Source organism: Periophthalmus magnuspinnatus, chromosome 24 (genome assembly GCF_009829125.3).
Source record: "Periophthalmus magnuspinnatus isolate fPerMag1 chromosome 24, fPerMag1.2.pri, whole genome shotgun sequence".
Classification (NCBI taxonomy): domain Eukaryota; kingdom Metazoa; phylum Chordata; class Actinopteri; order Gobiiformes; family Gobiidae; genus Periophthalmus; species Periophthalmus magnuspinnatus.
The window spans coordinates 4,267,536-4,283,272 of NC_047149.1; the positions used below are offsets into that span (position 1 = coordinate 4,267,536).

Here is a 15,737-nt window from a genome sequence, read left to right on the forward strand (position 1 = left end):
GCTGATGGTTTTACGAGGTCAAAGTTCACATAAATATCTCATACTTTCTGAAGTCGTCACAAGTACAGAATTTCCGCGCAAGACATGGGTTATAGAGTTATTTTTAAATATATAACCTTTTTTAGATTTGTGTATTAAGTAAAAAAAAATATGATGTGACATCTCAATACTGCAGAATATAGTTTAAACTGAGCTGGAGACAGAAGAGAATTCTACAGGGGAATTTAGTCCTATTTTAGTCCTGGTTCAGTCCTGGTTCAGCCCTGGTTCAGTCCTGGTTCAGTCCTGGTTGAGTTCAGGTTTAGTCCTGGTTCAGTTCTGCTTTAGTCCTGGTTCAGTCCTGGTTCAGTTCTGGTTTAGTCCTGGTTTAATTCTGGTTTAGTCCTGGTTCAATCGTGGTTCAATTCTGGTTTAGTCCTTGTTTCGTCCTGGTTCAGATCTGATTCAGTTCTGGTTTAGTCTTGGTTTCATCCTAGTTTCGTCCTGGTTCAGTCCTGGCTGAGTCCAAATGAGTCTGCTACTTACACGTTCCTGGTAATATGTAACTAAAAAGGTGCATTCCACTTGCACAGACACTGCAGAAAACTAGGACAAAACCCTGAACTAAACCTGAACTAAGCCTGGACTAAACCAGGGCTAACCCAGGTCTAAAACAGGACCAAATCAAGTCTACATGTTGACTAAACTAGGCCCAAACTGGATTAAATTTGTATAATCACAACCAACCCTTCCCCCCAAATAATAAACTTCACAGTTGCACTTACAAATCCGACCACCTGCAGTGAGAGGATGGTGGCGCTAGCGTGCACACAGCCCATGGCGCGCAGGTCGGGGTAACTGCCCTCGTCCAACACGTACATCCTCCCGGAGAATTCCTGGCCCTCGAACGCCAACCAGCTGGAAATAATGCAACAAATTATAATTTTTTAAACATGATAAAAATGCGCGATGTTATAATGAGCACAGTTTAAAGGCACAGTACGTAACTTTTCTGGAGGAGAAGAGATCTGCTTGTCTCCGTGGATTTGTTATTGCCTTGCCACAGAATGGTTCTAAGTGTTATACTGGATTTATTCAGTTGCTCATATGTTTAATGCCATACAGTGGAACATTTTAAGAATTGATAATGTTAAAAATAATAATTTGACTTTAGTTCATATAAGCTGACAAAGACGATGAAGTTTGTACCAGTTTTTGTTTCATGTGGATATGTGTGGCTCAGTAATTAAGAGTAAGAGATATTAAAGATTTACTGTGGAACTTTTCTCCATGGACATAATGTTCCACAGTATAGTGCAAAAATGTGTCTTTGTTGGATTTATTCGGGAGCAGGATGCTTTAACGGATAGCAATAACATCTCCATGGAGATAGTGCATCTTTAATAAATATTATTAATTACCGCATGTAACAAAAAATCTAACTGACACAAAGTTTAACATCTTCTCTGTCAGTACAAATGAAATATCCCCAAAAGCAGATGGCAGTATCATAAGTCTGGAGGTTTCTTTCAAAAATAGTGAATCTCCCGTCGAGTTAAATGGACCCTGTCCTCCATCTTGAATTATGGCATCAAATTGTAGAACATAATGCTATAACAACAGCCATACCGCGCACAGAGCTCAGACTCAATCCACTCACTCACCCAAGATAATCTACAGCACGCAGGAAGCTAATCAATGTTCTTGTCTAATATATCAGATGGCCAGGACTTAATGTAAGGAAACACGTACAAGTGATCATGAAGGACTGGAAAGTTGTCTATAGTTTACATGAAATGGAGAATCAATTCAAAATTGGACTTTTGTCATTTCAGATTGTGGACAATATATAAATATAATACATTGCTTACTTTCTTACAAAGGTGGAAAATGTTCTGTTTACCATGCAGCAGTGACAATTTATCACACTAATGGTGCGTTCACACCGGGGCGTCAGGGGCATCGGGTTCACATGCAAAGTCTATGGTGGACGCGTGTTTAGGCCGCCTTGTCTTTCTGCGGCTCGTCTTCAAGTGTCAGAGCGTCGCGAATCTGCCGTTGACATGGTGCGCCTTGAGCGTTCAGGCAGACGCTCTGTTCGCGCATCCAAAAGTAAAAAAAGCTGAACTTTTTGGATTTCAAGTATCAACGAATCAGAGACTATGCTCTAGTGACAAAGTGACGTCATTATCCAGAACAAGTAGAAAGACATCAGCCACAAACTAGCAGCAACTTAATTATACTGGGCGCACCGGCTAGCTTAAAGACTGCACAAGACTCTGCACAAGTCTGTGCACAAGTCTGTGCACAAGACTCTGCACAAGTCTGTGCACAAGTCTGTGCACAAGACTCTGCACAAGTCTGTGCACAAGACTCTGCACTAGACTCTGCACAAGACTCTGCACAAGACTCTGCACAAGACTCTGCACAAGACTCTGCACAAGACTCTGCACAAGACTCTGCACAAGACTCTGCACAAGACTCTGCACAAGACTCTGCACAAGACTCTGCACAAGACTCTACACTAGACTCTATACTAGACTCTATACTAGACTCTACACAAGACTCTGCACTCACTACTCACTTGACACAGCTTTGAATTTTGCTGGACGCTGTCTTTAACCCGAGTGTTTAGCTGTAACCGACAATAAAAATCTACCCAATCCCTGTGCCTCTGTGCCTGTTCTTCATGCAACAAAACGGAAATAGACAAGATACTTAAAGTAGACCTATTCTGTAAAATTGATTTTGCAGAATAGGTCCGCTTTAATAGGTACTCACCTCCCAGCCAGGACTTTACAGGAGCCCACAGAGAAACCTGGGGGCAGGCAGCCTTCACTGTCCTCCAGTACCAGGGCAGAACCACAGAAGTCCGCTTCAGGGAACAGCTGCACCTGATGACCACCACGACAAAGAGAAACATGAGGAATATGACGAATCTGAGAATGAGTCACAGGAGTAGTGTAAAAAGAACGAACAAAAACAAACCTTGAACTTGGCTGCGGTCTCGAAATTCTCCTGCAGATGAAAACAGAGAGAGATGATTGTGTGAATATTACGTCCATGAAAGCACAAATATTGAACAGCTTTTTATAGTGTTAAAGGAAAGAACAAAATTGGTGACACTGTTCAGCAAAGATACAAAAAATGCAATTTGACTTTGATACTAAGGGATAGACTTGATACTCGATACTACAAAGATAATAAAAACACTTTATTTAGCCAATAGAATGTGATTTTTTTGGTAGTACTTTCTTTTCTATTCCCATGTGTCCTTATATCTGTGTAATCCTTGCAATACTTGTTCTGACACAGCTCAAGCTCATTATAAACATATTCAGGAAAGGTTCATTTCTGTATCTGACGTTTTAGTATCAATACCGGCGCAAATGAGTATATAGTTTTAGTATTAGTATTAGGTTTTCAATACTTTTGGCAACCCTACTTACAAAAGAGTACCTTACTGAAGACATTGTACTTTTTCATAGTTTCCTGACATCATCATTTTTACTTATACTAGAGTAAAATGCACTTATACTAGAGTAAAATGCACTCTTATTTGTTTGTTGTTGTTTTTTTTTTACATTTTTTGTGCGTAACTATGATATATATTTTATCATTTTAAATAACTAACCACGTTCCCTAAATGTAGACTTGGTACTTAACAAACCTGTCCCCGTTTTATTCATGTATCTGAGTAAAACGTGTCTTGCCTCAGTACAGACACATTGTATAAGCAGCTTTTGAGGTCAAAATAAGTCCGTTGTGTCCGGTTTGCATCTAACTATAAAGAATTTTACTAGACTTTTGTCTCAGCACAGATTTAAAAATTCTTTCATTTTACAAACTTTATCAAACTCAACACAAAATCAATGTTTTTTTTAGAGATATAAAGAATCAGTCATCCAACAGCAAGGCCAACGTCTGACCTCCATCAACATATTTCCTTTCAAAATAATATTAGGGTTTTATGAGCGAGCTATTCCAGGTCAAAAGGTCAAGTTAGAGGTGACTCATGCCTGCAAACTGAATGAACAAGAGACTATGAGGTTTAGCTAAACATAAAATGCAAGATATTAAAGAAATCATGTTTTTCCCTGGTACTCCCAAATGAAGTATAACACAAAAGTAGCCCAGAATTTACACGAGTTTGTTGTAAACCACAAAACTGATCTGAAAGGACTTAAAGAAGGGGTCAAATCAACTTTTTGGAGCTTTCTATCATTTTATAACATTGTTCCCTTGTCAAAAATGCAGATTTTGTAACGTGGTAGCGCTCTGAAGGGGGATTGACTCAGCATGGGGAGCAAAGGGAGTGTCAAAAAGATACTGGAACTTATTAAACATATTACTACGTTGTTTTTGGTGAATATAGCATTTTCAAAACAATAAAAGGAAACATGGTGATCTAAATATGTTATGTGTCAGCAGTTAACCCAGTAGAAGTAAAATACCCTCTTTAAGCAGCTGTAATAAGACATTTAAGGACCCCTGTTAGCTTTTATTTGTGAATGCTAGTGTTATTTGAGGGCATTCGGTGTGTCATGTTGTCTGTTTGTTTGATTTTGAATACACTCTAACCAAACCCATGTGCCTGTGACTCATTGCTGCAGTGGAGTCTCATGACAAATCTGTTCCACTGTTCAAATGTTTAAGGGCAACGCTGTCTCACTTCTGCTTTACACCATCACTACAAATCATGAACTGGGATATTATTTAATAGCTATAGCAAGTCAGTCAAGTTTACTGTCTTAAAAACGTGAAAAAGTTCATTTTAAACTTTTTGCGGTGGTCAAAACATATTCCTCACTTATGCATTCAGAGCATCCTAATTATTCACCACAATAAGTTTAAAAGCAGTTTTCACAACTTTTAGAGACCACAGCAAAGTTTTACCATAATGCTAACCACGTACTTCCTGATTTTGGACAGTACAACGCTTCATTTTGACCTCAAGAGTTGCTTACATGCTCACAAATACATGGGAAGAAATCAGGTACAGAGTCTTTACATTAATCATGAAAAAGTCAATTATGGGGTTAAAGAAATACAATTTAGATTTTTCTGATGTATATGCAGGTTGTTTCCACACAGGACTCACCAGGACTACAGGCATGGCTGAGGCGATGGTGGCCCGCGTTGAGCCCCAGTCCTCCGGGCTTCCGTACTGACCCTTCTCCAGGAGGAAGCTCTCTCCACTGAAGCCCGGCTCCTCAAACACCACCCAGCTGCAGGAGACATGATGGACAGGTGAGGGACATGATGCAAATAGATACTGTCTCATGCAGATGTGATTATGTCAGGTTTAGTCCTCATTTTAAACACTGGCCAGGTATGGTTTATGGAAGTGTGATGCTAACTGTAGGCACTGCTCTGTCTGAAGCTATTCTTTAATCTGATTTTTATTTTAAAACAAGAAAGACTAGAAAGAGCTGACATTAGTTTGAACTACAACAGCACAGATCTGCGCTCCTAAACAAATCTCTCACATATAAAGTTACAGTCACTAGCCAACTGTTCTTTTATTTAGTCACTCTCACCTTTTTGTTGGAGTTTAGACCTGGTTTAGTCCTGGTTTAGTCCTGGTTTAGTCCTGGTGTAGACCTGGTTTAGTCCTGGTTTAGTCCTGGTTTAGCCCTGGTTTAGTCCTGGTTTAGCCCTGGTTTAGCCCTGGTTTAGTCCTGGTTTAGTCCTGGTTTAGCCCTGGTTTAGACCTGGTTTAGTCCTGGTTTAGACCTGGTTTAGACCTGGTTTAGACCTGGTTTAGTCCTGGTTTAGACCTGGTTTAGACCTGGTTTAGTCCTGGTTTAGACCTGGTTTAGTCCTGGTTTATTCCTGGTTTAGACCTGGTGTAAACCTGGTTTAGCCCTGGTGTAGGCCTGGTGTAGACCTGGTGTAGACCTGGTGTAGACCTGGTTTAGTCCTGTTGTAGACCTGTTGTAGACCTCTTGTAGACCTGTTGTAGACCTGGTTTAGACCTGGTTTAGACCTGGTTTAGTCCTGGTTTAGACCTGGTTTAGACCTGGTTTAGTCCTGGTTTAGACCTGGTTTAGTCCTGGTTTATTCCTGGTTTAGACCTGGTGTAAACCTGGTTTAGCCCTGGTGTAGGCCTGGTGTAGACCTGGTGTAGACCTGGTGTAGACCTGGTTTAGTCCTGTTGTAGACCTGTTGTAGACCTCTTGTAGACCTGTTGTAGACCTGGTTTAGACCTGGTTTAGACCTGGTTTAGTCCTGTTGTAGACCTGGTTTAGACCTGGTTTAGACCTGGTTTAGACCTGGTTTAGACCTGGTTTGGCACTAGCTTGTGTTGTTTTTTGGAGCGAGGTGGGCTGTAGTGATGAGACTTCTAACTCCTTTGTGGGATACAAATCTCCTGGTTCCCTTCATTTCAAAGAGCCGTTCAAAAGACTGTCTCTAAATTTATTTATATGACAAAAGCCAAACTGAGAACTCATTTAATCGACAAACTAATCACAGAGATTAGTTTGACCAAGGCTGAGAGTGGGCGTGTGTTTACCCAGCCTTAAAATGCACACAAATTAGAAAGAAAAAAATTTGTTTCTTTTTAAAAAATGAGATCTGGTTCTAAACAGTCACATTAAGGAATCGTCCAAAAGAGCCAACTCATTCACAAACATCACATCACTAGTGGCAGAGTCCCAGGGCAGGGAGGCGAAGAGCCAGCACAAAACTGAGCCTGACCAGCCTTCTAACTAGACTACCTCTTGTTCTGTTCTTTACAAAGAAGTTAATCTGGGTTCTTGTGTCCACCGCTCCAGGCCTGATGGGCGAGTTCACAGGAAAAGTGAACAAGCAGAAAGTTAAAATATGAATGCCTTTATCTACACTGCATCTTGTGGGTATAAGGATTCACTGAGTTTGGCTGCAGACGCACGCTTTTGGCTCGCTACCTAACATTGCACAATAACATTATTTGAGTCTTTCCCATAATTAGCAGAGCCGCACTGCCTTGGGAGGGCTCCTTACATGGAAAAACACTTAACCACACACTAGCACTAACAGGTTTGGATCCACAACAAGCCATTATTTCAGCGCAAAGAGAGCCTTCTATTCTGAGAGAGCAGTGCTTCATTTGGTCAAACTAGAGAACAAGCCAATCACAAACACAGCCAGGTAGTCGTTAGCTTAAATTAGTTCCAAATTCAGGCCTACCTCAGATCACAACACGATTCAGAGTGAAAATGTGCACGTTTGGCCCATTATGGTTTGTGTTCATGTCATGCCTTTGTAGTTTAAAGTCTTTGTTACCAGAGGTGGGAATTTTCAGAGTACTTTTCTTGCAGCATACTTTTACTCCTACTTGAGTAATATTTTATTGAAGAAACAGCATGTGTGACAAAAGCTTTATGTCGACAATATGAAATGATTTGAATATTTGTGTTTCTTGCAGCTCCTTCAGATATGATTTAGTTTGAAAATTTTGCTGTTTGAAAATAGTTGATTTTGTGCATTATTTAACATTTTGTCCTTTCAATTACATTAACTTCAAAGTATAAATCAGATGTTACATCCTGACAGTTACTCTTAATTGAGTAGTACTTTCCCAAACCCTTTTTTACTTGAGTAATATCTTTATGCTTTGTACTTCTACTTCAGTAATATTATTTTGATGTAACATTACTCTGCCATGAGAATAACTCTTGACTGCTCTACCCATCTGTCTGTTCCTATAGCATATGTTAGAGATTATTTTGTTTATTAGTTGATTGTTTCGATAATTATCCACAGTATACCTCCACGTTAAATACGGACCACAATTGACAACTGACAAATAAAAATACTATTTAAAAAGTCTGCACTCGTCGAATAAATAATACATTTTTAAATAAATCAATATACAGTTCACAGGTCACAGTCAAAACTCTCCAGCAGCATTCAAATTTAAGAGGAGACTGAAATCTGCGCTGCTAAACTAATATAAGAATCTGATATTTTGGCTGAAAATATTACATGAAATATTACGAGTGGAACTAAACTAAATCCACTTTTTTGATACTAAACTGTGTGTAAGGTGATGAATAGCATTATCTACTTTTCTAAACGAGTTATATTTGCAGCTTTCTGGTTAAAAACGTCTAAATCGAAGCTCTAAGCGTGTGCGGCCTCCAGTGGTCTCTGCGATTTCAAGTAGTTGGTGACATCACACAAGACTGCCCTGTTTCTGATCACAAACACCTGGCTGCAGGGGCGGAGTTTGAAGTGTGGATACCTGCTAGACCAATCATGCCGTTCCTTCTACCTCTAGACTCGACCCCTCTTCCCCCCTCACTCTCCCCTTTTAGTCCTCCAGACCCCGCCCACTTTAGCAGCTCTATCTGAAATGTGGCTGTGGGCGGAGTTTAGGTGTTTAGTCCCACTTTAAACTGTGGTTTCAATTAACCGTTGGGCCCTAGTGGTGCACATTCCTCTTTGTGAGTATTCCGCGATGCACTGTCAGAAGGAGCTCGCTTTTTCTCTTTCTTCTCCAAACATCTGGTCTATTCAAAATCTGAGCCAAGGCAGGTGTGGAGTCTGCATGTTTGTGACCGAGCGAGGGGCACCTGGAGAACGGGTTTATGAGTGCGCAATTATTTAACGTTTTCATCTGCACATGACTAAATATCCTGTCTTAGTCTGTGTAAAATCTGCTAACCTTGTCAGTCTAAACTACAAGGTTAGCACTTTTTACTCACAGACATTTTCTGAAATGGATGGAATTCTTGGATTAGTTTGTCAGTTCAGATGCCACGCTCCTGGATGTGTTTAAAATGTGCACTTTGTTCAGAATTCAAACTGTTAAAGTCTTATGCAAATAGAAAACTTGTCAGAAAAATGTGAATTGGATATTTATTTCAAAATTATTCAAAACTATAGATTCAAGTAAACATATACGCCTATGAACTGTGAACCCAATAGAACTTTACTTCCATGTACTCAAATGTACGTTCACACCTACCCTTACACATGCCCACTGCTCAGTGCTTATTTTGTTCCTCAATTTTTTGTATTTTTTCCTCCAAAAACAGTGAGCATGAAGGCTTCAACAGCATCACATTATGGTACAGAAGTTTAGTTTCAGTGTAGTTAGCTCCTCCATTCAGATATAAGGCAGTGTCCAGCAGTAATCTGACCAGAACTGAAGATGGATGAGCAGCGAAAGGTCTTCACTCCTACAACTTTTTGTCCAGTTGACAGATTTAATATTTTTCTTTTACTATACCATAAACAAGTTTAATACGCCAGCTAGTGTTGTCATGATACTATAATTTTAAACTTCATTACAAAACTAATCAGTGGTCCACCATAAACTGTATACAGAAGTGGACTAAGACTTTTTTAGTCTCGATATGAAAAAAGTCGATTAGTATTGATACCTGCTCAAATGAGTATCTAGTTTAGATACTAGTTTTAGTATCGATTAGTATCTGATCTTCTATACTTTTGACAACCCTAGTGCCAGCAGTCTTTGTGCCCTCTGCTGGCAAAAGTGAGTTACTTTTCCTTGTTTGTCGTACATATAATACCAACAAACTCAACTAAACCACATTGAAAACAAAATCCCAAAACACTCTCATCCTGTTTACATATCTGCAGTCAAAAATAATTATCCAATTGGCTTTCTAAAACTTGGACGTCCTCCACTTCTGTGACTGCAACTGGAGTTTTACAGTTGCATTGTGAAAAACATGTGGCAATGGGAATTTGGGAGTGGTTCCATATCTGTGTATCTGCGGGATTCGTCTGGGCCTGTTAGCGGGGTGGGGCTGCTAGCATACTCACCTTTAAGAGAAAACACTTAACTCCACTGCAGAAAGAATGTGACACAAACAAATCCCTGCTCAGTGTCAAAAGCTCTGTGTGAAAGCCTTTTGTGGGCTTCAAGTTCATAAAAATACTATCAATCTAATAATAACATGAACTGTATGCTTCATAATTATACCCTGTCAGCACAAACGTTAGAATCAACATGTTAAGGTTTCCCAGGATATGTTCTACCTTTGTCATTTTAATAGCCTCTTACATAAAACGGATTTGGTATTTCATGTACAAGTGCATTGAAATCATCTAAATTTTAGATGCTGATGATATTTTAGATTCTAAAACATAGTTAACATTATTGTGGCTGTGTCTGAATGTCCACCCTAGGCCCTAATCCAGGGGTGGGCAAGCTTTTGACACACACAACGGGGAAAAATTTGACGGAGGGGCTGTACCAGGATATTATATATATATATATATATATATATATATATATATATATATATATATATATATATATATATATATATATATATATATATATATATATATATATATATATATATATATATATATATATATATATATATATTATATCCTGGTACAGCCCCTCCGTCAAATTTTTCCCCGTTGTGTGTATATGTATATGTATATATATATGTATATGTATATGTATCTGTGTGTGGGGTGTGTGGGTGTGTGTGTAACATGTGTAACATGTGGCAAAGCATGAATATGTAAGGCTCATTGTACAAATTGTTTTCCAAATGCATTATTTAAAAAAAAAAATGGTGAAAAGCTTGCTAGCTTTTGCTAATTTAAATGCCAGCAAAAAACTTGCCCTGGTACTTGACTCTTGAATCACTGTTTGCCAGTAAAAAAAATGTTGCTAAGTCTGTAAATTGGCTGCCAACCTCTGAGCCGTAGCTGCCTGTTCCTGTGTTGACTACTTGATAGCATAGTTGACATGCTTCGTAGCAAAGTGACAGCTGATATTGTACTCTTTGAAAACCACAACAGTTTCTTGGCATATTAGGCATACAGCCTTTGATCAGATTTCAGTGAAAAAATATTTTGTTGTCCACTCATGCTCACTATCCACTTCTCTTTTCTTTGATAAGCTCATTTTTGCAGAAGGGCTGATTCATAGATTCATTGGCAATTCCATAATTGTTACCTGGCAACCGTAAAGTTAAAGGTATAGTATGTAACTATCTGGAGGTGGCACATCACCTGTATGATTCTATGGAAAAAGAAAGTTAAAACCATACTTTCTACATTCACCGATGGAAACAGATAGCCTTTATGCCATACTGTGGAATATTATAGCCAAAGGAACAACGGTTCTATGAAAACAAGTAGGAAGAGGTCCTCCTCCAGGCCAAATAAGACTCAGGTTTGTGGAGATACGAGACTGTTCAGTGATATAAACATAACCAAGATAAAACATGCTTTTATTCTAGTCTATTTTTTGGCAAAAACGTTACATACTGGGGCTTTAATAATGCCACTGTCTTTGTAGCATATACACCTTTAAGAAAAAACACTTAACTATAGCGTAGCCTACTGCAGAAAGAATGTACCCACAGACAAATCCTTCCAGACCTCAGTGTGAAAGCCTTTTGTGGGTTTGAAGCCCATAATACTATGAATGTCATAATAACATGAACTGTATGCTCCATAATTATACACTGTCACCGTATATGTTACAGTGAACATCTGACATTTCAATAGCCTCTTATATGAAGTATTACACAGGCACTTTTCTCCTTCTTGGCACCTGAGCTTTAGTATTTCATGTGTAAGTGCATGGGAAAGATCTTGAAGTGCATAAGAGAGGTTAGACGGCGGATTTCACAAAAACATTATTATATTCAAGGTTTTACAAAAGTAGTTTTTTCATTGTGCTCCTGAATGTGCCATACTGTGGAAGGCCAATAAGAGTCAGGTTCGTGTAGATGCAAGCCAGCTCTTAGTAAGGATGTTTGTTCAGTGCAATAAACACAACAAAAAAGCAAAAAAAATAAAAATAAATAAATAGTATAATATATAGATAAATATAGAATTGAGGGTTCAAACATAATACTTAATGTTCAACAAATCTTCACTGTTGTAGAATAAATAGTTGTAGTCCGAGAGTTGAAGAGAAGAGGCGTGATCAGGAGGAGGACCCAGCACCCAGAGACACGAACCCTTAAGACATCAGGGTTCATGTCGAGTCCAGTCTAGTCCTGTCCAGTCTGGCTATGCTTCTGTTGTAGGGAGTATTATACCGCTGATGATGCAGTGTAAGACTCTGGAGCAGCGCCCTCTGCCTGATCCTCTCAGTCTTTAATTAAGACTAGACTGAAAACCCACCTCTTCTCCCTGGCATTTAATACTAGCTAGACAGGATATCTTGGTGTTTTATTGTTCTTTTCCTGTGTATCCCGTTGCCTGTATATTTGTTTACAGAAGAGGAACGATCAGAGGAACTGTGAAATACGCCTGAGTCACTATTAATCAATTAAATAAGAGAGAAATGTGAGAAAATGTTAATGCCTGTGTGGGGGTTTTACAACTGCAAAAATATAGAATAAGTGTAAAAAATAAAGCTGAGTACTTCGCGGATTTCACCTATTGCGGGTTATTTTTACAACGTAACCCCACGATAAACGAGGGGTTATGTTGTATAATGTATAATGTAGTTGCACAGCCCAAGCAGCTAGCATAGCAGTACTCACACTCCGCTGAGCACGTCCACGGACTGCGTTTTGAGTCCGTAGCCAGTCTCGTCCAGGTTTATCACAGGCACGGTCAGGTCAATGTTTACTCCCAAAGCTCCAAAATCTCTGTCGCTGAACATCTTCAGGTGAGGAGAGATGAAATCCTGCAACAAAAAGAGACAAATCTGACAATCTACTCATTTGCATGTTCTCTCTGTGCCCGGGTGGTTTCCTGCAGATACTCCTCAGCTCTGTCTGTATAAACAGCCTGCAATTGTTCTTTATAGAGCTGCAATAATTAGGCCTGTCATGATAACACACACTATATGGCTACAGAGAAATATTGCAATAAGCGATAATATTGAAACTACTTTATGTCACTGACACAAAAAACGTTTTATATGTAGTAACATTAAAAGGCCCAAGCTGCAACAGATAAAAAAACAAAATGTAATATTTTCATGTTAAATCAAAAATTATGATTAAAATTCCCAAAAATCCCAAAAATCATGACAGGCCTCGGAGCAATGTGAATTAAACAAAACCAAAAAAAATCTGTTTCTGAATCACTACAATTCCATTTGGTATTTTCTTTTAAAAGGACCATATTGTGCAAAAACAAGCTTTTAGTCTTGTTCCCTTGTCATTATCTTACTCAGAGTTGTTTCAATTTACTCACGCATGCTTGAGTAATCCTGTGTTGTCCTGCATTCAAAACTTGAGTGCTCAAAAAATCAGTTTCCACCTATCCCCTATCCCCACCCACTTCCCTGTACTTAGTAGCGATTATTCAAAAAAAAAATCAGACTCTACATCAAACATGTAGAAGTTATGTTTTGTTTCATTCACACATGTTTAACACACAAATCCTGCATATTTAGCCTGAGCTCTTCTCTCAAATTGAAAAAAACTCTGCTCCACCTTCTGATGTCATCATGTGGTAATACAGTGTTTTTATAACTCCATACACTTTCACTAGAATCATTTGGATAAATTCAGCTCTGGAGTTACCAATCTCTACTGAACTAAAGTTAAACGGTAGCTGTTAAGTTGAAAACTTCATGACATCACAAGGTGGAACAAAGCATTTTGAGATGTGGAGATGTAGATGTTGTTGTACTCAAACATGTATGAATGAAACAAAACAAAACTCCAGGTCTGTTTTTGAGGAGGTAACAGCATTAGAACATGACTAAAAGACATGAGTCAGTTTCGTGTAATATAGGACCTTTAAACTCAATGGATGTGTTTCTATTATTAACTCTTCATATGTTTAGTTTAAGAGTAAAGACAAAACATAAAGAAAACATGTCTGCGTTAAGCTTCATGTGTATTTCTGTTTGTACTGATTGATGGATCTTGTCATGTATTTTTGTGTAGTTGTATCTTTATGGATCTGACCACATACCACAGCCCCTTGAGTGTTTTCTCATATTTGTCTCCAAAAATGTGTAAAGAAACAGTATAATCAAAAGTTTCAGCACGTGCACTTACACACCTGTGTTTCAATGACTTTTGGAGCTGGAGGTTAAGCTAGTTTTAGCCTAGGATTTTAGGGTAAGCCCAGACTTGTGAAGTGACTTTGATGGAATACCCCCATAAACCTTTTGTAACCTCTATAGTGCACAGTAGTGTCCAAAAATGTTTCATAATTTAGTACAGAGGGGGTATTTTACTTCTCTAGGGTATTAACCGCTAACACATAACATATTTAGATCACCATCTTACCTTTTATTGTTTTGAAAATGCTATATTCACCGAAACAATCAAAGTATTAACATGTTTTATAAGTTTCGGGTTATTTTGCTCCATACGCTAAGTCACTCCCCCTTCAGAGCGCTGTCACAACACAATCAGAGCGCATCCCAGTAATGAAACTACTGCACACCACATCAGGTTAGTGAAGTTGTAGTGTATTGTTTTCTATCCTGCTTTAATATGTTTAACGTGCATGGATGAAATATAAAAGTCCTTGATGTTTTTGATGGGGGATATTAACGTGGTTGAAAGCTCTAAAAAGTAGATTTTGCATAACACCCCCTTCTTTAAGTACCAGACCAAAACAGAGCAAATGTCGGTATTTACAATCCCCCTCTGCAGTCAAATGTTTTATTGAAATTTGAGTGTAAACAACAGATCCATCCATCTAAAATTTGCTGTGCAGAAAGCGTCTATTGACCCGTCTCTGAACCTTAGAACACATTAGCGCTTAAGCTCCAAGGCCTAGTTAGCTCTAAACATACCACTTCTAAAAGCAGTGACTAACAGGTGAGCTATGTCGTGAGAGCAGAGAAAACAATCAGATGCCCTGTCAGGTCTGCACATGTGGACTAAACACACAAGTACAGGCCACACGTGGATCTGAGAGCAGGGAGTGGAGTGTCAAATATCCATCTTGTCTTGAAACTTCTACTAAACTACAAAAATAAATAAATAAAATAAAATAAATAAAAAACTAAAACATCTATAAAGAAAAAATACAAAATAAAAATAAATAAACAAATACATAAAAACTAAAAAATAGAAAATAAAATAAAATAAATTGAAAAATGAAAAATAATTAAGTAAAAATGTTGCTCATGTGCTGAAAATCAGGCCAGTAGTTCATTTTTGTATGAAAGATATGTACGAAAGAAGTTCCTAACATATAACATATTTGTTTGGGGCTCTATTTTTAACAAACTCATCCCAGAGGAACTTCAGTGTAACTCTACTGGGAGGAACACACAAAGGTTAAAGTACTAATTTCACTAAAACATAGCTAACACCTTTAGATTTAAGATTTTACTAAAAATGTGCTTAGTGTTGTTTGTGTTGTTTATAATTTTACTTCCTGATTGGACACAGGCCGCAGATGTGACATATATAGAGGTAGGTCCATAACTGCGACCTTCGCAAACATAATGTAAACAAGGGTCAAAAAATGCTTAGTTATGATTAAACTAATAAAAATAAATGGCAATTTTTATTTTGTTAAATGAACGTTTAAACTGTCAGAAAAATGCCTTCATTGTGCATAACCTGTCCCTGCATTTTAGATGGAGTTTTGTTGTTGACACAGAGGGCAGAGGGATTCAGTTTCAGGACTCACTAGAACTCAGCGCTACTTCCTGCATTTTTGTACCTTTCATGTGAACTCTTTTCAACAAGCTGTCACTTAACTCATGTAAAACTATGATAAATATTTAGCACAGGTATTATCCCACCAAACCAAGTCAGAATTAGAAAAACATGAAAACAGGGTGTCCTCAGAACTGGAAAAAGACAATTCTCTCTCATCTGTCACAAAAAAAT

The 15,737-nt window shown here is 38.3% G+C and overlaps 1 protein-coding gene across 3 annotated transcripts in view; it reads right to left on the bottom strand.

Annotated features, from left to right (window-relative positions):
- The window catches only part of LOC117393204 (microtubule-associated protein futsch-like), a 299,761-nt gene that overhangs the window by 222,249 nt on the left and 61,775 nt on the right, over positions 1 to 15,737 (bottom strand). For all 3 annotated transcript variants that reach the window (XM_055232212.1, XM_033991396.2, XM_055232213.1), the window contains 5 exons: positions 12,462 to 12,607; positions 5,081 to 5,207; positions 2,968 to 2,997; positions 2,761 to 2,873; positions 765 to 897 (listed from right to left, as the gene is read on the bottom strand). In XM_055232212.1, the coding sequence (XP_055088187.1) occupies positions 765 to 897; positions 2,761 to 2,873; positions 2,968 to 2,997; positions 5,081 to 5,207; positions 12,462 to 12,607 (549 nt within the window). The remainder of the gene's footprint in view (positions 1 to 764; positions 898 to 2,760; positions 2,874 to 2,967; positions 2,998 to 5,080; positions 5,208 to 12,461; positions 12,608 to 15,737) is intronic.